Genomic DNA, 24,046 nt, shown 5'->3' on the forward strand with positions numbered 1-24,046 from the left:
ACAACCGTCAATCACCTAAGCACAGGCATAGGACGCGCCGGGGCAGCAATGCAAAAACGGGGTCTTGTGGACAGTGCCAACTACGAATGCAGGATCCTCTACAAACTGTGGAACACATAATGACCAGCTGCCCAAACACCAGCCACCGAATGGCAAGCATGGTCTTATTGACCTGGACGTTGAAACACTGGACTGGCGTAACTCAACGGAGCTGAAGGTCTATGGACATATGCCAGAGGATGTAGTTTTGTAAAAAGAAAATAGTTCCTACATGAAACTGCTCACAACAAGGTCTGTGGATTATCTTGAGTAACCAGGTCATGATTTCTGGAAAGAGACATTGATGTTGAGTTTTTCAAATAGATTTTTTGGCACTTTGAGCACCACAAGCTGAGTGCCATCTAGTTCCATTATACTGGAGAGAAGGCAGACAATGTTATGGCTGATATCTGCAACACTCAGCAACTCACACTAAAATAATCTAGACTGATAACAGCACTACAGGTAAGAGGAAAAATATGTATTTTGATTTGGGGTGAACTGTCCCTTTAATGCTTTATGTAACTCTAAAAGAAAATTAAAAAGGAACAACTGATAGCAGATAGATAATTTAGAGGAATAATCAAACCATGACTCGACAGTTGTGATGTGATCGTTTATTGCAGCAACAAAAAAGTGAAGCTAAGCAAATCTGTATACAGAAAAAAAAAAGGATTGTTATTTTAACAATTTCCAAATATCTTTATCCATGTTGTCATTGTCAAACATGAACCAATACTGTAGATCAACTCTTATGTGTGCATGTAGAACATACCTCATTATATCCCAGCACATCAGTTTAATCACTCAAACCATGAATGTAGGAATGGTTAACACATCATTTTAAAATTGTTACTGATTCAGGGTTTTCTGCTGAGACATGGTGGTTTTCATACAATAAAATAAAAAACTAAATATGAGTGACCAGATTTAGCAGATTAGCTAAAGGACTGTAACATTCAATATGTAATTTTTAAATCCCATTTACATTGATTTTTACTTTCTATTTCACAAATTTTCATACTTTATCTAAAGCTGCTGTAGCATAACAGGCCTTTAAACCAGTAACTTGATTCTAGCCAGCAACAGGGGGGAAAAATACAGAAATGTCAAAACTAAACTAAACAAGCCAAATACACATCCTCCAAAACTTCTGTAAGTACTGTACTGTAGAAACTCAGCTCTAAAATGCAGTCGTGAAACAAAAAGGCACAAGGAAAAATCTCTGAATGAATAAACACATCAAAACAGCAGGAAGAACTTTCAAAACACAAATTTGCAGAGTGTGATCTTCTCTGGAAGTATGGACCACGCCGCTGTAACCAGTGGTCCCAACATGTCTGTAACATTTTCTTTCTTTAAAGCAAAGACCCTCCAAATCATGAAGCCCAAAGAAAAGACAACACATTATCAGCGTTTGATTAAAATGAGCTCACAAAGGAAACCCAGACAAAGCAAAGACGGCCTCTTCACCTCGCTAATGAGACGGACGGGAGATGCTTTCATAAGAGCTGATGTTAAAACTTTTCCTCGCAGGAAACTACACAAGCATGGAAAGTGATCTAAAGATGCAGAGAACATGTAGCAATGTACTGTATATACAGACATTATGGGAAACACTGTTCCCGATAATAAAAACATCCACTCCTACAGTGAAATATGGAGGGCACTGCCTCCGATACGAACGCACACTGGTAGGCAAAAACTACCTTCTTCTTTTTCTTCACATTATGGAAGACACTGCTCCCGATAATGCTGTCAGGATGAGAGGCGTACGTGTACCAAGGGACCGCTACTGACACCCGGTAATACTTTCCAAGGTGTGATATGTGAGCTGATCTTGTCTTAAAGACCAAACCAGTGTCAGTTATTAAAAAAATGACCTCAGAGTTGTGCAGTGATCGTTCAGTGCTCAGTACCGGCCGTCGGTCGACACGTACGCTTCTGTTAGCAGATGCTGCTTTTGTCATTTCGACAGTATAACTGTCATAATTATGGAAGGCACTGCTCCCGATAATTATACACTATTATTTTTTTTTCTTATAAAAAGGCAATAAAAAAAACTATTTATAGTGAACCCTGCCACTGATAAATAAATAACACAATAAATAGACGTACGGTTTGTTCAGTGCCACATGGTTGGAGACCTTCTCCCTCTGTTTTTTGAAAGGCCTACAGAGAATTAATGTCAGGAGGCGGCCGATTGAGGTAATCAAATTCAGATTTCTTTTTTTAAAGTTAGGACTTTTAGAGCAATATTTCACCCACAAAATGACTCTTTGTATATCAGTTACTCACCACGTTAGGTTGCATGCAGGTTAATTGGTGACTCTAAACTGTCCGTAGGTGTGAATGTGAGTGTGAATAGTTGTCTGTCTCTATGTGTCAGCCCTGTGATAGTCTGGTGACCTGCCCAGGGTGTACCCTGCCTCTAGCACATCTTCCTAAACATTCAAACAGTGCTAACGGCATAGCGCCAGGCAGACAATGAAGAGCAGCCCAGAAAGAGACAATGAAGATATTCATCTCAAATCGATCGCAGATCAAAATCGTATCAAACTTTGTGATTGTCCTCTAACACAGAAACAGGCCTGCAGTCCATTTTGCAACGGAGTGAGTTAGTCGGTCACAGGCAGTCACACTCAGCTTGTGTCTGAACGCCTGGCTGAGTGTGGCTTGACGAGGCTGGCTGCTAGCGCTAACATCATAGGCTGTGCTAGCTTGGACCTCCTGGTTCACTGCTAAATGCTTTGTGTTGAGGTGATATTTCAGACTTTAAGTGCTCGGGTGGTACGATATTCCTTACTCCAGAAACTGCAGAGAACAGTGCTCCTATCAACTGTTCCATTTGGGCATTTTTTTTAATGTAAATGTTCCATTCACGGGTCCAAGCAGCGTCACCTCGTCTGCCTCCGTCATAGGAAAAAGCCACTGTGGCCTCAATGACACACCAGGTCAAAGGGCACCATGGACCAGTATTTCGACAGTCTTAGTTTTAACAAAAGTGCATGTGTTTGGGAAGTACTGAGCATATGACTGGATTAATGAGACTTGGATTATACTACAAGAGTTGTTTGTAAACAGATGTTTTGATAAAATTTTGCTGTTGTTAAACGCCGCCCCTTTTAACTTTAATTCATGAAGAATATTCGCCTTTTTGGATTCTTCGTTCCCTGTGGAGGCAATCAAGAAAATCAAAGTTTTCTTCACGAACTCAAGGTGACATGGTGAGTAACTGATACACAAAAGTTCATTTTGAAGGTGAAGAACTCTTTTAAAAGATGAATGCAGCACAGGTGTAAAACGGTGCCAAGTAACATCAGCTGATTGTCCAAAATCTACTCCTAGTTGTGTTCGGTGAAAAACACTGCTGCTGTGTTATTGTTAATTAATCTGCGGTCCTTTTCAGCAACTTGTGAATCTCCGATGATAAGTCGAGTAGTAGATTTCGGCACAGTATGAAATTAGAGCTACCAACAGAAACCAGCTCAGATGTGAACACAAGGATTTGGCAGCACCAGTGGGTTTAATATCAGCAGTTTAGATTTGTATTAATTATGGTAAACAGGTGGACGTTAGCTTATAATGTCTTACTGGCCTTTTGAATTTCATTCATCTCTGAGCCGGAGAACACAGCCTCTCCTGTATTAATGACCTGATACTGTGCTGAAAAAGCCTCAATGTCACTACATTCAACTCATTCGTTGGGTAACACCAATTCAAGAAGTGCTGCCACATGACGTGGCGATGTGAAGGTAGACGTTAGTAGCACCAAAGTATTCAGAATGTGGCAATTATTGAAGTATTTTTCTTTCTAAAGTGAAGAAAAGAAAAGAAAATGACCCTCTAAACTTTTTTGTTAAGGCGTAAGGCTTAAGTACATTTTTATCATTAATGTTTGGCTTCATGGAAATAAAATGAGCTCATCACTCGAGTGTTGAAATTATGGAACAGAGGTGATTCTCATTTAGTAACGGCTCCACTTTGATCATTTCCTCATCTTAAATTTAAAAAGCTGTGCATCTGTGACTGTTAATGATCACAGCCGACTGTCAGTTGTAATAAGAGGGTCAAATTATTAACAGAGGAGACTGGGGGGAAACTACTTTTTTTAGATTGCATTATCCATAGCCCAGATGTCCCCTGCCAGCGAGTTGGCACAGCCCTGAATGGTCCAGGTCGCCAGGGCAAACTGGTTACGGAACAGGTCGGCGTCTGCGTCAGGGTGGTCGGTCCTGAGAGCTTCAAGGTGGTTGGACAGGGCCTTGAGAGTGGGAGGTCCGGAGCCCAGCAGGATGTGGCGGAAAGGACTCTCTCTGGGAGACACGTAGGGGGACAGGAAGTTCCTTTCCACCTACAGAAACAAGAGCAGGAAAATGAGATGATGGACAGAAGGAAGACCACGATGGTTTCTAAAAGTCATTGTTCATCATTAATTATATCTAGTCTAAAAAAAAAAAGTTATAGTTACTCAAGATAACACATAGATCCTATCACTTCCTGTGTCTGTCCTTTCAAATTAAATTCCCACATGGTCCAGTCATATAGTTTTTGATTTATTTTGACAAGGCGCAGCTCCTAATAGAGCTTTATGGGTTTTTTAAAGTTTTTTTTTTTCGTGCACCTAAGTGACAGATGACATCTTGCCGACTAATGACCTTTCTGGACGACTAATATCTGGTCAACTATTAGGGGACAGCCCTATTAGCTAGCTCAATGGTGCCAGGTGAGCTAGCAGTAGACAGATGCTTCCTTTTGCGTGGTGATACAGTTAGTGGGTGTAATTTAGTAGAAAGAAAATAGTTCCGATAGATAGATAGATAGATAGATAGATAGATAGATAGATAGATAGATAGATAGATAGATAGATAGATAGATAGATAGATAGATAGATAGATATATATATTAATTCAAGAGAAGGCAGACATCTCTGTGACTAATATCTCCAACACTTTGCAACTCACCTCAAAGCTAGACTGATAAATAGCACTACAGGTAAGAGGAAATATATGTATTTTTGGGTGAACTGTCCCTTTAAGAATTTCTCTGCACTATAAATATGGATGACTATAAAAGCGACAATCAACATTAAAGATCGTGAAAACAGATTTTTAGTTAAACATTCTAAAGCTGATGATGACGCTGATCTGCTTCATCAGGACTGTGTACGTGAGGTTCGATCAGGTTTGACTGACCTCTAGTGACCTGGCAAAATAAGCAACCAACTTCATTAACGTAATCATATTTTCGGATTCTGGTTAAGTGTGAGGAAGTAGGTGACATCACTTTTTCCCAACTGCCCCATCAACTTCAAACCAGTGAAAACAAAACCCCCAGAACCTCTGTTCCAACCTTGTCTTACTATGAGCAATGACTGTCCTACATGAACACATTACTTCCTGCCAGCAGCAAGAGTGCAGAACAGTAAAGTACATACAACTCGGATTATTTATATCTCATACCTCACACTTGAGGCACATTAAGGGTTGAACATGGGTGCATAACCACAGAATATACAGCAATAATTTTGTTATTGCACTTATCTAGTCTTGGTCTTACCGTCATTATGCGGTCATTGATGACACGGCACATCTCAATGTCCTCCAGGTCACTGTTCTGGATGTCTGACGCCAGCTGGCGAGAGGCGCGGCTGTAGGAGCCGGAGGCCGACATCAACCACTGCATTGTCAGAGCCTTGGGCAGCAGCTGGGGCTGCATCTGGAAGCACATGGAGCATCCACAGGGGATATTTAGTGCTCTGAATAAACAAAACTGAATGGATGTGCGTCTGGGCACGTTGAGGTTACATAATCAAAGCAGCAATTAAAGGAGCACTTCACCCACCAAATGATGATTGGTATATCAATTATTGACCACGCGTTATGTTGATTTTCGAACAAAAAATGTTGTTTTTCTCACATGCCTCCACAGTGAACGAAGAATCCAAAAACTGAAAATTCTTGATTAAATGGAACTAAAGAGGGGCTGCATTTCAGAACAGCAACACTATATAAAACAAATCAGCTTACAAACTCTCACAAAACTCGTGCCGTATAATTCCCTCTTCTCTCGCACTCCATACAGAGTCGGTGTCGTCAAGTGATTTCTATTAATATTGTATACAGAATCTGAGTTACTGTTGTTGTTTACAAGCTAAAGAAATTTTTTTATCTTTGTTTAGTTTTTACTGAATATTTGAAGCAAACTGTAAAACTATATCACTTATTGTGTTGAAATTCTTTTTTTTTTTTACTAATTTGTCATATTGTTAAGAATATTGTTATCGCAAGAATACCCTGAAATATCGTGATATTATTTTAGGGCCATATTGCCCACCCTTAGTTTTGATATAGTTTTGCTGTTGTTAAACGCGGTCTCCTTTTATTTAAAGTCATCAAGAATTTTCCCCATTTTTTTGGATTCTTTGCTCACTGTGGAGGCAAACAATGTTCTTTATGAATTCAACACAACAGACGGTGAGTAATTTATATACAAGTAGGTACATATACAAGGGTGAAGTATTCCTTTAAGGGTAAAGTATTCCTTTAAGACAAAAAAACAACAACAAAATCAATTAAAATGCATCAAAACAGTTAAACTGTTTCCTTTACAAAGCTTGTATTTAAAATGGGGAGTTAAATATACCAAATTTACTGTTTAACTATCTCTATGCAGACAGACACGGCATGCACATGCTGAGTCTTTGAGGTAACAACGATAACAATCAACTGTTGGGAAAATTTAATCCAAGTCAGCAAGAAAACAACGGGACACTCACCCTCTGAACAGCCTTGACCTTCCCGTTGATCTGAGCCACGTGAGTACGTATGATCTTGTCGTACTTCATCAGGTCCATCCGCAGCAGATGATCATGGACCAGCCTGAGCACCATGTGACCTGCGAACTGGGTCGATTTTTTAGCCAGCTGAGGAACCTGGTTGCCCGTAGCCATGTTCAGTCTGTCCCGGGTGTCCAGCTTTGTGCCAAAGAACTGGTAGTCCTGAGAGGGACAAGGAAGATGTGTTGAGAGTTACAGCGAGGAAAAATAAATTCCAAGATGAACCAAACGGCTCAGTGTTCAAGGATGTCCTGGACTATGGGTATTGACTTAAAAGGATTTATTTTAAGGGTAATTTCAACATTTTCAACCTGGACTGTGTTTTCCCATGTTTTTGTGTCTAAGGTGATTTCATGGCTGTTTCTGGTTAAACAAAATGCATCTCAGTCTCTAACAAAAAAATCTATCTCTGTAGGGATCCTTTCCATAATGTTATCAGACACTTAGAATAACAATCTGAGCCTGTCAGTGGCATAAACAAACACTTTTTGCAGCCTGTTTTTGAAGCTCTTTCGTTCAGTACTGGACAAGTTTCAAAGAAACCTTGTCTTCGTTAGTCACTTAGACACAAAAACACAGGAAAAGGGTCCAAGTTGAAAAATACCAAAGTTATTTTTTAAATAATAGTAGTAAAAGAGGATGACTTACTGAGTTACCAGCGGTGAAACCAAAAGAGACTGAGGGAATGCCAGTAAAGGCAAGGAAAGGATAGGCAGCACTATCCAACTTCAAAGGCTCCAACCTGTAAAATAAAGGCATGCAAGATGAAGCTTTCGCTGCCCTTTCTCTCAGCATAGGTAAATATTTGGATTAAGAAGATTAGGTTGCGAACATTTGCCAAGCATGTGAATGACAGCTATTCTACACATTCCAGCTGTGGATGTAATACTAGTGAGAACAGCTTGGATGTCATGGTGATGTATAAACACTGTGGACGTGACTGGACCAACAGCCTGGTCAGACTTACACATTTGATTCCCAGTTTCCCCTTCCATATTGAGAAGAGAGAGTCCCTGTATTGGTCTTCACCTAAGGAGAAGACAATTATATGTATTTAATATTCACAAACAAATTGACAATACTGCTGGCTTGTATTAAATGTGCTTCATTAATCCAGATGTGGCCTTACCTCAGTCAGAGTGCTCTCGATCAGGCTGTGCATCAAAGGACTGGCCGCCACTTTAAATCCTTTCTGACCTGGAAAGGAAGACTTATAATCAGTCTTTCTGAAAACCACACAAATACATACATACATACATACATATTGAAGGAAGTGTAGTCGCTTTACTGGAATTTCTTACTTTGATACAGTGCCACTAACAGGATAAGCGATTACCGAAATATTACTCAATGAAAGATTTAATAATGTTCCGATAAATTCATATTTTGGATTTGACAAAATGTTGGTATAGTAGGCTGTTAAATATTTAAAAGCCTTAAGAAGAAGAAGAAGAAGAAGAAGAAGAAGAAGAAGAAAATACCTTTTACAACTCCATCCAGATCAATGTAGGCGAATGCTTTCATGCTCAGAGAGGAAAGATAACCCTGGATATATAGAAAAAATAAATAAATGCATTAACAGAATTAAGGAGGAGTACTAACACTTATCAGAACTATTATTGCAAAAAAAGATGCTGATTAAGAAAAATTCAGTTGGGAAACTAAGTAAATAAAATCCTTGTGCAATTCTCACCTCCAGCCACTCGGTGGCGCCAACACTCCCATATTCTCCAGCACTCCAGCTCGCAAACACAATGCTTCTCCGCGGTTTGAATCCGTCTGAAAAGGAGATAAGAAATGCACGTTAACAGAAGAGCAGAGCCCTCACTAAACAGGACATGCTCATTTTGATTAAATATTTCTTCAGTTGTTCAGTGACTCATGTTGATATGATCTCAAGTGATCCATCAGTAATATCTCAAAATCTAGCACTGTCTGACATTACACACTAAACACCAGCTGCCACTGAGACTCACCATTCTTCACCATATCTGAGATGGAACGTGCCAGTTCAACGAGGACGCTGGTGCCAACTGTCGATGTGGCAAAACCTGGACCCCATGCGTCCCTCTGGGCGCCAATAACAACATATCGATCTACAAAAACCAGACAGGGTACATTCATCACTCAAACTGTTTATTTAACAACCGAGAGAAAACGATCGGTAAAATGAAAATGAATAGCTCGTTGTACCTGCATCCACAAAGCCTTTGATGACCCCAAAGACGTTGTTTATCTTTTTCTCTGCGAGGACGTTCCTGACTTCCACGGTGATAACATCGCTCAAGTCTCCCAGTCTGTTGAGACCGCCCCACCCATCCGGCACATTCTGCCCCCCCAGCTGCCTGCGGGATGCAGACAGTAAAAATGAATGCTATGTAAGATCCTGCAGTCAACTGTAGCAGATAATCAGAGTACATACATACATTGTTTTAAATGGTACACAGTGCATATGAATCATACCTCAGAATTCTGGTGGCCATGCCTGCTGTGATGGTCTGGGCCAAGATTTTCGGAAGACCTGAAGACTGGACAGGTGGAAACTGGGTGTGGTTGAAGGAGGGGAAGCCTGGGGTGTAGGGATCACCTGAACCCATGTGGACCTGCAGGAGACAGAAGGAAGATAGTTATTTGAAAAATATAGAAGTTTTACCAAGTTTGCCAACAGCTATGATTTGACTGACATTTTTAATGTTTTTGCGCATACTTCTAAATTTAAAATTAGGAAAATTACATGGAAACTAGAATTACCGCCTCGCAGTTGTTTGCCTCCGCGAACCTGTTAAGTTGCAGTTACAGTTTGCATCTATGTCTGTGAATTGGATGGTTCACACACACATATCTTCCCTCCCAACAGTACAGCAATCTATACTATCAGCTCAGTTTCAGAAATTTGACATAATTAGCCTGTGAATTATTGAGTTAGAGCCAAAAACATATTTTGTGAGGTCACAATGATCTTTGACCACCAAATTCTATTCACTTCATTGGAGTCCAAGTGGATGTTTGTGCCGAAATAGAAGTAATTCCCTCAAAGTGTTCTTGAGATATCACGTTCACTAGAATGAGAATGATGCAAGGTCACAGTGGCTTTGACATTTGACCATTGACTACCAAAATCTAATCAGATCATCCTAAACTCAAAGCAGACAAAAAGTTACCTTTGACCACCAAATTCTATTCACTTATTACAAGTGGAAGTTTGTACCAAATTTGGAGAAACTCTTAAGGTGTTCTTGAGATACTGCATTCACAAGAATTAGAATGATGCAAGGCCACAGTAGCCTTGACATTGGACCTTTGACCACCAAACTCTAATCACATCATCCTTGACCAAAAGCGTACGTTTGTGCCAAATTTGATGGGCAAAGACGATGCGTTTATGAGAATGAAACACAGTGACCTTTGATCACCACAATCTGATTGGTTCATTGTTGAGCCCAAGCGGATGTTTGTGCCAAAGGTATTCTTGAGATATCGCGTTCATGAGAATGGAACACACACAGACAGATAACCCAAAAAACAAATTACTCCCATTAGAAATAATCCTGTTCAAGTACTAGTTTTAAGGCTTTGGCTCCCCCCATCTGGCTTATTATTAACTGGCTGGCTTGTACTTGTGACAAATGTTTATTTTTAGAAAAGTACTGTGTCAAGTTTTCAGGTTTAAAAAAAAAAAAAAAAAAAAACTATTAGCATGGCTCCAAAAACAGATTTAAAACTGATGGACTGATAAAACTGATGCATTTCACCTTCACCAGATTTTGAGTTGCTCCAAGGATGGCTTTGTTTGACAATGCAAGGCTTAAAACTTTTGTTTGTGGCTGCATTTTATAAGATCAATAATTATTTATTTCTTACACTGCACTGTAACTTTTATACTTGTCTTTTTCTATTTTAGCTTGTTTTAATTTTCTCTTTTCTTGCTCTATAATTCATGTTTTTAATTGCAGTTAAATGTCATTTTGTCATTTCATATGTCTCAGCATGTCTACAGGTATCAGACACTTTAATTTGACGCTTTTTCAGACATTTTCCAGATAACTTTTAACCAAATTTAAAACTGATTTTTAGACAAATCACTTTATTCCTATTAAAACACTGCAGGTAAGTATGAAGGTGAGTAGTATATGTGGTCCTGCGTAGAGGCAGGTTTTATGTAGGAATATGGTTATTAGAGTGAGTAAGGTTATGCCACATTTGACCAAAACGTTTGTACAAGTATTAAGTAATAAGACAGTATTAGGTTCAGTGATTTTGACAAAAAGTAATTAAAAGATGGATAAATTAAATTAGACAAAATGTTTGTGGCAATTAAACTCAGAAATTCAATTAATTTACGAACATTTATTGACCTTTAAGGCCTAATAGTTTAAAAAAAACTGACATTCTCTGAGTTTTTAAAGGACCTGCAGACACCCTCTTGATGTTTTACGTGGAGCACTTTGCCTTGTTGCTGAAACGTGCTACATAAATAAACTGTCCTTGGCGTGCTGGAACCTGTTTTCTCTCATGGACAGTTTTGCTTACATTCAGTGGTCAGTGTATGAACTGTCCTTGAGTCCAACCAAGCATGTCAAATACATTTTCTTCCTCACAAAACATTGGCAAAGCTTATCTTTTTTAATACTTGCAGACCTACATTGTAAACTTCCATGTTTACAACGACAAGTCATCCCTTCTTCCCTGCTTTTTGCTCACTACAATTCTACGCAAATGACCACCACCACTAATGGACTAATGTGGAACCATTAGCAGTTTCCTCCCGTGCTTGGTTTTGAATGGACTTCCTTACAGTGAGAAGAAAAAGCCATCTCATATTACCACAGTACACGTTTCATAACCACTTAACCTTAGATATCCCGCATGTCCCAACTAATGCAGGCAGAACTGGTTCCAGGTGCTACACACCTTTACCTTTCTTTACCTGGAATGAACTGCCCTCAAATTTGAGTCTATGTTCCACCTGGTGATTTTAAAGTTTAAGTCTCCAATGTTGATTTTTATTTGTAGTATTGAAACTGTTATTGTAGCTGTGTTGTTTCTGTTTTGCTGATTATGTTCTTTAGTTGTTTTTTTGTTCTGAGGTCTTAACCTCAATGTGACTGTCCACACTCACATGTCCAAAGAGCGGAGTGTTGTCTCCGATAGGGTAATCCTCGGGGTCTGGGTAGATCAAAACAGCAGAGGCACCCATTTTGGCAGCATTGGCCACCTGAAAATAGAAAGAAAAACAGGTCATGGAAATTACTATTATCAATGACAGCAAAAGAATTTGGACAAAAATCACACACTGATGAAGGGAAAAAGAAGTAGTTTACAGTGATATTAAAGGTCATACTACACGCGATCACATCACTCCAGTTTTAGCCTCTTAAAGCGGAATTTATACTTTTGTGACAGACCCTACGCTGTAGCCTATGGCATCACCTTCTCTGTTGTGAGCATTTATACTTGTGTGGTGGTGTGTCTGTCACTCTGCAGTTACACCTCCAAAACACTAGTCGGCAGTGGGCTTTCTATGAAGTGCTGTTAAGTTCACAAATCAGCTTCACTATAACTCACAGCATTCACAGACAAAGCATTTGTCTTTTGTTGGACACATTTTCCCCACAAACACAACATGCCAATGTTATTAGCACAAGCCTATGGCATTTTACATTGTATAAATTAGCCTAGCAGCTAGCGGAGATTTCCCCTACTCATATGAGCTTCATTTCCATGGAGGGAAACGGTTTTAGCTAGCTTTTAAGAGGAGGTCTGCGACGCTGCGACGTGTAGTTACATTCTGGAGAGGTGCACGTCAGGCTATGGCATAGGCTCTACATCGATGCAGAGCCTATGCCATAGCTACGGCATCGATTCAACACATAAGTATAAATTCCAACTTACACTGGCACCCAGTATGTTTCAGAATAGATTGTACTGATTACTTTTAAGACTCTTCATGGTCTCTCTCAGTTATATCTCTGACCTCTTACTGCGTGCCGTACACACCAGGACATACTTTGAGGTCCTGCGGCAGCTGTCTTTTGTCTGTTCCAGAGGCCCGGCTGAAAACTAAAGGGGATAGAGCGTTTGCCGTCAGGGCCCAGAGGCTCTGAAGCAGTCTGCCTGAGGAAATCAGGTCGGCCGAGTCAGTGATCTCTTTTAAGTCCCTTCTAAAAACATACTTTATTGGAGATTTTACCTGATTTTCAAGTTCATTTAAACTGTCTTTTATTTTCACAGTGTTTATACACTAAAGTGTTTTTATCAGTTCTTTTAAAAGTGCTTGATAAAGAAAGATTATTAGAATTATTACTATATATTATTTTTACCAAAACCACTCACCTTCTCGGCAAAGCTGATCTGACCAGCTCTGACCAGCAGCACCCTACCAGTCAGGTTGATGCTCTTGTCCCGCAGCAACTTCAAGTCATTTTCCTGCCCGTAAAATCCATACAAGACAGCACCCTGGAGCAAATACAAATACATTTACTGCCTTTTTCTCCACTTAATTTTCAAAAACCTTCTCTACTTCATTCAGCTCATAGATTACCGTTACTACTCCGTTGGCACTGTAGGACAGGAATCCCTCTGGGCGCTCATCGCTCCCATTCTTGAAACTAAATCTGTTGGAGCCAGTAGCTGGGGGGTCCTGAACCTTAACAAAGTGCTCATCAGTCCAGGTCATCATGCCGTACTCTTTAAACTTCTTGACCACCTTGTTCGCCAGAAACTCGTCACCCGAAGAACCAGCCCGGTGTTCCTTAAGGGACAACTCACTAGGATTGGTAGAAACAAGAGCTCACGTTTAAAACTGTAAGACAAGTAAAGACATTTTGCCTCAATGCAGCGTGGGGTTCATATTTACTTGAAGACAGATTCAAATTTGTCTGCAGAGACTTTCTGAGCGAGGAGGTTTTTGACATCGTCCCAGTCCATCAGGGCGGCAGCACCTGTCTCATGGGGAATGGGCCCCTCGACACGGACCACGGAGGCTGAGCAGATGGGAGCCGTATCCTTCTTCCGATGAACCAGGTAGCCAATCAAGTACCCTGTAAGTGGCATAGGTTTTAAATGAGGAACCAGGGAACGAGAGAGCACACCGACAGAAAGGACAGTACACATCCAAGGACAGACTAAAGGCATCAAGTTACAAGCCTAAAAGGGCACAGTCAGCATTTTGAAATGCTATACCACCAGCTGACTACAACAGCACTGTACAATATGTACAACTGAAACCGCCCAAGAACGTTCCTACATACACACCCAGTAAATTACATTTCATTGAATCAACTGCTCAGTATAAAAGCTTACCTCAGTCTCTCTGTGTTGCTCAGAGAGACATGGTCACACTTACACTACAGATTTTAGATGAGAAGGAGCAGACACTCTTTCTGAGACTTAGAACATTAACTAATTACGTTTTTTCCTGGTTTCAGTGTAAAAAGAGTTATATCTAAAATACAGTTTAAAGCGCAAAGCTGTGTGTCATCAATAAGGGTGAAGGCATCCGGCGTTTCCTGGTGACACCATCAACATATATTGAAAGTAGTGGTCCTAAGATTGATTCTTGAGGAGCACCAAGTCATTTTAGAGTGATGCAAACTTAATGACAGTGACAGTCTCGCTCATGTTATGGCTTGTCTCAATGAGTCCAAATCTGAGGTCCTTGTTTTTGGACCGCCAAACCTGACCAACCCGACCAACCCGACCTAACCAAAGTCGTGCAATCATGCTGTCATCAAATTAGAAACACTGCAAAAGTAAAACTTTTTTTTTTTAATCTCAAGCAGACCTTGACCTTGTTTCTATCCTTCTTTTATTAATTTTATTATTAATATATTTTTATTACACACTCTGATTTATCTAGTCTTAGCCTATGTTCAATGTTTTTACTGCTGTTTTTATCTTAATGGTGTACACTGTTTTATTTGTCTCATAAAGCACTTTGTAACTGTGTTCTGAAAAGTATTATTATAATTATTAATAATACCATAAATGCAGCATCTTCATTAATGACCCCCTCTTACCGATGATAAAGATGAGGAGGGTGGCTGCTGCCATGAAGCAGAGGTTCTTCGGTGTGCGTCCAAGCTTTTGAGCCACGTAGGGTTTGCGGGTGGAGTTGTGATTGAGGTGCTCTCCCACGCCATTAACTCCGACCTCTTCGTCCACGTCGGACGCCAGCTTCATCTCCACCTGGCTGTTATCGCCTTCCATGTTCTGGGTCAGGTTGAAACGGGTGTAGGAGTGGGGCTCCCCGTTAAACTGTAATGACAGACCGATGCAGGTATGAGGAGAAAATACAGTTTATAATTTAGCTAAGAACGTATATTTTTTGAAGATGGAACCTTTGATTGCAAGATATTCAGCTGGAATCTCTGACCAATAGGAATTTGCATAAAGTGTTTTTGTAAAATTATGACTCGATTGATGTAGAATGAAGGAATGAATGAATGAATGAATGAATGTATGAATGTATAAAGGATCATCCTTGTATGTTCCAACATCAGCACTCAAGTCTTTAGTACCACTTTCTGATGAGCCCTTCTTTAAATAAATGGGTATAAAAGGTTGTAGCTAATGACTTAAAGCTGCAGTAGGCAGATTTCCAGAAAAGGCAAAAACAAAAACCACTAAAATTTGAGGATAGACCCCCAGAGCTGGGGTTTACGATGGCTGAATTTAGGTTGCTGTGGCCGCTAACTAGGCATCTGTCTCTAGAGCTGCTGCCCGCTGTGCTACCGGCGACATAGTCTGTAGCAGTAGAGAATTAGGCGGAGGACACACTTCTTTGGTCAGTGATGAAAACCAATTTTTGGGCTACCAGGTCACAGCAACTAGAGTTAATTGTTATTTATAAAGTAAAAAACAGTAAAATACTAAAACAAAAAAGAACCAAAAGAGCTCAGTTTCTGTTTTGACTCACTTTTGTGATCACCCACTCTTTCTAGCTGTTTTTTATTCTGTCTTTTCACAAAGTATGGTAATTAACTAATCCCTCAGTGTGCATTCACTATTTTGATCACTGTTTCACTATTTTGATCAGAATGTCTTGCACTCGAACAGGCTATGGTTTCTGACAAACCACAGAAAGGCTTTTGGGCCTAAGAACATGGCAGATAATCCTCAAAGCACAACTTCATCACGTGCCAATAATCAAAAACCTCTCTACTAAATAATATGCAAAGATATAGAATGCCAAACAAATGGATAACAAAATTAACTTACATCAGTTGCTTTCTGAGGGCTCTTAAAGAAGGATGGTAGATGACTAAGTATGAGCACCACGTAGCAGACCTTCTACCTTGATCCGTCAAAGGGGAAATGGAAACTACACTCTGTTTTTGTTATAGTCTCCGTGTCTACTTCTTATTTCGTTGTATATGTAATTTCAAAAATATTGTAACAAACCAACACAAACAGCTTGTGCTGGGTAAATGTAAAAGTAAATAAATAAAAATATACATTTAAATGGTGAATAATGTTTATTTTGCCATTTGTCTGACAGGAAGTAGTTCACCATTGATAGGAAGTTGTTCACCATTGGTCAAACCAGGACTACGTGATGTTCATTTTCAGTCTCCTTAAACTTTCTGTGACAGTTGTCAAAATCTCAGGGATTATTTATTTTATTTATATTTATATTATATAATTTTTTTTGTTGTATTTATTTTTGTTGTTATTTTGTTGTTGTTGTTGTTGTTGTAGTAATGTATTCACCATTTTGAGCCAGGGAAAGATATAATAAAGATATCTTCTTCTTCAAAAAGCTTCAAATGTGCATAAATTTAATTATACGAATTTATGAAACATTTGAAATAACCTTCAGGCTTTAAAAGCCTTTACTACATTTAATGTATCATATCCCCTCTCTAAAGTTTGATATTGCTGTGAAAACAAATTTCTCCTTCAAACAACTATTTATTCAAGGTTTCGCGCCAAAAACCAAAATTTACAAGATTACATTTGAACACATTATGTTATAATTTACCTTTGCTTAATATTTTTTATTGAATAGAGCTTAAAGCATCAATCCAGTACAACCTCAGTTAGCAGCTAGCATTAACTAGCTCTCCCGCCAATTTCAACAAGGATTTGTTGTTCCCTTTTTAGCATTATCAGGGAAACAATAGGGCACATCATCTGACATGTCCATAGTGAGTTCACAACGTTCTTTTGTCCTGAAGACACCCCCGGAAGATCTGTCGCCCCAACGCGTTTTCTATGGTCCCTGGGGAGACAGGATGCTGTTAAACTCAAGCCCTGCTTTTGAGCCTGAGCAAAACTGATTTGACACAACAGAAAAATGTCGGCCACTGCCATCGGTGAAGATCATTTTAACTGCCAACAGGCCGATGGTAGCCAACAAGGCAAATACAAGCCAATGGGACAATCATGAAATGGTTCTATTCTGCTTTTACTGAGTCAGTTCGTTCTTTTAACATTGTCTGTAGGTTTGGTAATCTGAGCCTTGAAACAAGAACAAGTTGGAAAAAGTGATCAAGTTGTTCTGTAAGATCACCGGTGTTGCTTTGAATAACCTACAGCATCTGTATGAAGAGAGGGTCACCTCTAAAGCTCGGTCTCTTGCCTCAGACTCTCAACAACCCCTCCATGTTGAGTTTCAGATCTATCCATCAGGGCGGAGGGTTTGCCTCCCTAAATGCAGCACTAAGCGTTACAGATCGTCCTTTGTCCCATCTGCTATCGCTCATCTTAACCAACAGTGACACTAATTGTCCATGATTTACCCCCGACAGTGTGTGATACTGGATTCTGTGTGTTATGTATTGTACTGTCCGTTTTGTTTTATTAATGACTACTGTCTGTATCTCAAATTGCCCCTCTGGAACATTTAAGTTTTACCTTACCTTACCTTAATGCAGATGTTCGGCTGATAACTCAGTGCATCTCTATTTAATGATGCATGATACTTAACTATTGCAGATTTTTTTTTAGTTCATATTGGCACATGGTTGTTTTTCAAGAGCCAAAAAAAGAAACAAAAACGTTTTATAAAATACAACTCATTTAAAAGTGGTATTTTATGACCCTTGTAGTGATTAGAAAAATAATCTCATCACTAACTCAACAGGAATTTACAGCACTTAATATGCAATTTAACTGCAGTAAAAATATTTTCAAGTCACTTTGCCTAATAATCATTCAGCATGCTGTTGATAAAAGTCATAATTATTTGTTCACAAGATGGAAAAAATATTCAATAATGCAACACAGGCAGTTACAATAATACTAATTTCATTAGTGGTGGTAAGGGGAGGAGAATTCTTTGGAGCAAAGCTTGTTATTTTCGGATTTAGGATGTTATACTCACAATTTTGGATATCGTTGACCTTGCCTGGTCCATTGCTGCTTCAATCTAAAAAGGGAAACAAACAGGAGAAGTCTGTTAATAAATCATCTCACCTAGAGACAGAATGATTGTCGTCGTCTTTTTAAAAATGTCACTCCACCTTGAGTATTAAACACTCATCCCCTGCAAACTTGATGGCTATAAATAAAATGTCTCTTTTCCACAGCTCTTTTTCCGATGAGTGTTTCAGCCTCACATGGTAGATTTTAGGTGGAATTTTGTGGAGTGTGGTCTTATTTCAGTACAGTGTGTTACTGTCTCACTTCTAGGAATAATGGGGTGTCCACAGAACACGTCCCACCTCTTGTCCAAACATCCATGGGGTTTCCTCTGCTGCTAACTTGAAAGGCAGCACTGTTCCTGGGCACAAAAGACCAGTGTCCAGCACAGGTCAACACAGACTCTGTGCCTCCGTGTGAACTCTTTCGCCAGAAGAGCACAATAACAGAATAACTAGCTTCCCACTAGCTTCGATTCGAAAGAGGAGCCAAACAAAGCAGGGTTTCAAATTAACAGGGGAACAAGACCCGAAATACAAGTCTTTTGTATATTTTTTTTAAGTATTGTCATATACTATCAGTGGAATAAGAGCTATGTATGTGATCGCCCTCAGAAGAGATGCCCGTTATGTAAGGTGCTTCAGCTATGGATGGCCAGATAGGTCAAATCCTGCATCTCTTAACACAGAGTTTCTCAAACTTTAGTGTATGATAAGGGTGGGAATCACCAGAGGCCACACGATAAGATATTATCACAATACTCAACTCATGATACAACATTATTGCGATTTTAAACATGCTGAGATGCTGATTAGTGCGATAAAATATATTGCAATTGATTACCTTTTTTCAACTGCAGATTATGTCCCCAAAGGAAAACTTTGTCAACGTCTGTTTAAGCCAATAAGATAGTTTTCAGGCTGTAAGTGTCACTTGAGTAATTTTTATCACAGCAAACTGAATCTAGTGGACTGAAAAAGCAGCAGCAAATCAAAAGTGTAATTTGTATTTCTAATATTCATCATTTATACAATAATTTAAAAAAAAATGCACTGTTGCACTGCCATGTTTGTATGGTAGCCCAGAATGGACAAACCAAACACTGGCTTTAGATGGGGCCATTCGCGTTTTCACATCGGCCACCTTCAGCGATGAGGGTGTTGGAAAAACACTTTTAAAAAAATAAAAATAAAAAATGACATGAAACTGCTTTATTCAGTGGTCTTACTGGTTTAAATCACCTGGGTTCTCATTTATAAAACAATGCGTAGGATCCTTACTAAAAATGTGCGCATGGACAAAACCTTAAAATGGCATGCGCCAAAAAATATTCAATTTCTTCAGTCATGTTTCCACCTCACCATCTGTGTCGCCAATTTCCTGTCTCCATAATGTTTGGAAAAGTTGTGATCTATAAAAACAGACTGAGGGGAGAAACATTGACCCATGCTTAGATAGGAAATGGCGTACGCCTCTCTCAGGCCTCGTTTTGTGCGTACGCAAAGAAAGATGGTAAATGGACCTGCATTTGTATAGCGCCTTTCTAGTCATCCGACCACTCAAAGCACATTTTACACTACGAGTCATATTCACCCGTTCACACACATTCATACTACCACACAAGGTGCCACCTGCTACTCAGTTTTTGGCATACTTTCTTTTATAGATGGAACAACCATCAGGAGCAATTTGGGCTTCAGTATTGCTCAAGGATACTTCGGCATGCCTGGAGGTGCCGGGGATCGAACCACTGATTTTCCAAATTGTGGACAACCCCTTCTACCTCTGAGCTACAGCCGCCTCCAAAGACTGCAGTGGACAATGCAGCTCCCGGTAAAAATCTCCTTAACAATAAACACTGAAGGAATCCTAACTAGGAGAAGTTTCAGCTGGTTGCAATCTGCAGATGACACTGCATTTACTACAAAACAAGTGTTTGACAATGTCTAATCATAAACCAAATTTGCTTTCATACCTCATTCTTCTCTGCACATTTCTTCAGATTATACACGTATCAGAAGAATCATCATTTCTGTTATAAATGCAGATTAAGGAGCGAGACAAACGATGCTACAGTATACAATTTCTGACCACTCAGTGAGATTTCTATTGACTCACTGATATCTGACACTGCACAGTCACTTCATGCCCTTCTGCAGCTGTGTTCCTTCTGAGTCACAATAGTGACCATCCAACTGACAACACGGCCTGAGCCACAATATAAGCCAATACCTACAGTAACCAAATAAAAAGTCATTATTATTATTATTATTATTATTATTATTATTATTATTATTATTATTACTTCAAAAAGGTGACACAGGTCAGTAACATCAGTGAGATACACAGAATTTAGCCGTGGCTTGGTAGAAGACACTGTATGCAACTACAGTAGTCAACAAGTCTAAACAAGGCTCATCACACCCATAAACATCCCTTGTGATAAGGTTCACAGGATAACAGCACATGTAGGAACACATGCACTGAGATAATTAAATTAGTTTCACAATAACAGTCAAAGGTGTGAGAAAAGGAAGAGTAAACATGTTCAGGCTCGCCATACTTCAGAAGCTTCACTGGAAACATACTTGTTGAGTGACAGGTCTGAGGTCTTTGTGCCCTTTTGGGTACTTACCCAACGAACAACACAAACGCTGCACAACAATCACAGTGGCATCACTTCCTCGTTCACCATAAAAGCACAAGGTTGGGGTTTTATAATGTGGCCCATACAACAAGGGATGCAGACAATAGAAGCAGGGCAAAGTTACACCATGTTTCTATGACAATACACACGGACAACAATGCAGATGTTGAAAACACACATGGGGTTAGAGGAAGGCCGTCTGATAGTTAACACGGAAACATTACAGACAACAAAAGGCCATGTAACCAGGTTAGAAAACCGTGACCTTTTGTTTCCATCTCTCTGGCTACACGGGGCTCTTTTTAAAACTCCTTTAAAAAAGTATTTTTAAATACACACTGGAGAGAGGAAACCAGTGTCGGCTGCACAACAACTTTATTTTCTGGGTCCAGGGATCCTTTTCACCAGAACAAGACCTCCACATTCAATACATATGCAAGATACCTCAGTAGGTGACATGTCCAGGGTTCCCACAACAAGATTTCAAAACTGTTCCATGACTTTTAGTAAAGCTAGATTTAAAATTCTGTTGGAGCAGCACCTTTGACGAAGACTTAGATTATCCATAAAACAGACAAAAGCATAGCTGTCAAAGCGTAATCAATTGATATCAAAGGTAAGTGACTCATGTGTCTCAGGATGTGATGGGTCTGTCTTTGTTTGTAGTGCAGGGACATTTAGCTAGTGATGGTTTCTGTTAGCATGCTAATCTAATTTTCATGTTTTACATACGAGACTACAAGAAAAGGTGACCTATATAATATGATTCGTACACTGTAATGAACTTCATGCATGGTAAAAATTGTTTTTCCTGGGAACTATTTATTTTAATGCAAACATAATGTGTGTCTTATTTAATTACTTGGTCTAATATTACAATAATGGAGCATCATCATGTAATCAGAGCAAAATTTAGCCCCAAATTGATGGTTACTGTCCAAATGAAATCATGAAAAAGTAAGAATGGGGATCCCAAAAAAGTTACCTTTCAAGGACCCATAACAATTTTATTTCTTCTTGTCCCACTTGCCCACTGCTTTTCAAACATAGATTGAAACTCTATTCAAACATTATTTCAACTGTCTGGAAAACATGAAGGGAGAGAAGGAGCGCGGGGATAAAATGAAGCAACTTTCGTGATGTTAAACACAACTTTGTCACACAGACGCATATTAGAGCTACTTTACGTTGACAGCTACAGAAAATACATTTGCCGTTACGTTACATTATGTGGAAGGTTATCCACGCAAGATTACTGTAACAATTTCATTACACACAACAAAATTCAATGACTTTACCAAAACATTCAAGGATTTTTATTAATTCTATGACATTTCTGGGCCTAGAAAATGTGACTGAAATCTCATGACTATTTCAGTCTTTCCATGACCTTGGAAAACCTGCATATAAGGGTCCTGACACACCAATCCGGTCGGCCGTTGGTCAATGTCAGGTCGTCGCTGAGTGTCTGTCACCATAGTTTTTGCGATGTGTCTGTTGGCACTAGCCGGTCCTTGTCAGCTGTTTTTCAGCCAATTCAGTGTGTTGGAATTAGCATCGGACACGACGGAGCCTGTCAGTGAATGAAATCACTCTAATCAACAGTTCATCTTAGTGCACGAGACGGAAAACGAAAGTGATGAAAGCAAACAAACTTCATCCTTTGCTCTTTTAACATCAGGTTGTGTTGTTAATGTGCTAACTGGCTAACTAGCGTCTTGAATCCGTCCTATCAGTCGTCTGGTTTCCCCTTTTTGAATGGCGAATACACACTACCGCCACCCGCTGGTATGGAGAGTTATCTCCTCTTGCAGGCGCAGAATGTACTATGAGTACAGTTGGTTGTAGTCTTTGCGATGTGTAAGATGATGAGACACATGCAATTTGAGACGACACAACAGTCTGCCTTTGTCACCACGAGTTCTTTGATGTCGCTTTGGTGTGTCTGGGCCTCGTTATTAAAAACCCCTTTTAACAAAAGGCGTTTCCATGAAAAGGTAGCAGTATTTCACACATCTCCACCTTAAACCATCCAGCTAACTTCTTCAGACACAAGCAAGGCATGATGTGACTGAGAGCGCTGTCTGACCTTAAAAGAAGAACATAACAGACCAAAACTTGTCAAACAACCCCGGTCTTATCAAGCTCTGAAGTAGGTTTATCAGCAGCTTTTCACAGTTCACTTATATGTAAGACTTATATGGACGCAGGGGTTAAACCTTTACCACACTTGCCGAACTTTGGACTGAATTAAACACTGCTTTGTTGACAGTGGGCTCATGCACAAACCACATACTCCAAGCATAGTGAAATTTGGCTCACAACTTTATTTGTGATGAAACAGAAGTAAAGCTAAAACTGAAAACATCGAGCTCGTCCGCACTGATTATGATCCGTGCTGTGCCATCACACAGCAGAGAAGGAAACTCTTAATGATCCCTTCGGGCCAACTCACAAGCTCCACTGGAAGGAGATCCCAAACTAGGGTTTGCGTGAGGAGAGCCTGTGTGGGCCAATGCCAAGGGGACAAACGATCAAGCAGGCCTGCACTAATTTGCAGAACCAAAGCATGGTCCTTGCTCCTCTCTGACAGCATGCTCCCATGCCAGCACAGATAAAACGCCCAACACGTACTCTCAAGTGTGTATCAATCAAGCAAATGAGGACACAGTCATGTTGGAACCCAGCCATATAATAACTTAGCTTGGAAAACACTTTGGCTATGACAGGCATTATGAAGCACAGCTAACTTTAGAACCTGGCCTCATTTAACCCCAGGACTTCCTCGAGCTTGACAACCTTGAGGGTTGGTAGAACCAAGTGCATTAGACTTAAAGGTCACAAACTAAAGGTCTCAAACTAAAAGGAATGAGTACCCTGCTTTGCAACACAACTTAAAGACACTTGGGTAATATGGAAAGGTATCAGACTAGGCTTAGCTGCTTTGTAAAGCTAATAGCTCTCTAAGGTGGGCAGAGCTATGTCTATAATCTTACATACCAAACATACCGGGCCTTAATACTTTAATCTGATTAGCTACTCTTTCAGTTGAGAGACCTATGGATATGAGCAACATAAAACAGAACACAAATCAAGAATAGCTGCGCACACAGCATATGAACAACTTTTAACACCGCACTGACAACTCCACTAGAAGG

The 24,046-nt window shown here is 39.8% G+C and overlaps 1 protein-coding gene across 1 annotated transcript in view; it reads right to left on the reverse strand.

Moving 5' to 3' along the window:
* Positions 1-641: 641 nt before the first annotated feature.
* tfr1a (transferrin receptor 1a) overlaps positions 642-24,046 on the reverse strand; it is a 29,052-nt gene continuing 5,647 nt past the window's right edge. The window contains exons 2-18 of the mRNA XM_050033362.1: positions 18,204-18,248; positions 14,896-15,133; positions 13,734-13,917; positions 13,419-13,644; positions 13,211-13,333; positions 11,997-12,092; positions 9,341-9,480; positions 9,071-9,222; positions 8,854-8,973; positions 8,571-8,656; positions 8,359-8,422; positions 8,007-8,074; positions 7,845-7,906; positions 7,526-7,619; positions 6,818-7,039; positions 5,599-5,757; positions 642-4,393 (exon numbers count right to left, since the gene is read on the reverse strand). Coding sequence (XP_049889319.1) covers positions 4,151-4,393; positions 5,599-5,757; positions 6,818-7,039; positions 7,526-7,619; positions 7,845-7,906; positions 8,007-8,074; positions 8,359-8,422; positions 8,571-8,656; positions 8,854-8,973; positions 9,071-9,222; positions 9,341-9,480; positions 11,997-12,092; positions 13,211-13,333; positions 13,419-13,644; positions 13,734-13,917; positions 14,896-15,133; positions 18,204-18,236 — 2,310 coding nt within the window. The 5' untranslated portion in view covers positions 18,237-18,248 and the 3' untranslated portion in view covers positions 642-4,150. The remainder of the gene's footprint in view (positions 4,394-5,598; positions 5,758-6,817; positions 7,040-7,525; positions 7,620-7,844; positions 7,907-8,006; positions 8,075-8,358; positions 8,423-8,570; positions 8,657-8,853; positions 8,974-9,070; positions 9,223-9,340; positions 9,481-11,996; positions 12,093-13,210; positions 13,334-13,418; positions 13,645-13,733; positions 13,918-14,895; positions 15,134-18,203; positions 18,249-24,046) is intronic.

The sequence above is a fragment of the Epinephelus moara genome, chromosome 21 (assembly GCF_006386435.1).
Source record: "Epinephelus moara isolate mb chromosome 21, YSFRI_EMoa_1.0, whole genome shotgun sequence".
Classification (NCBI taxonomy): Eukaryota; Metazoa; Chordata; class Actinopteri; order Perciformes; family Serranidae; genus Epinephelus; species Epinephelus moara.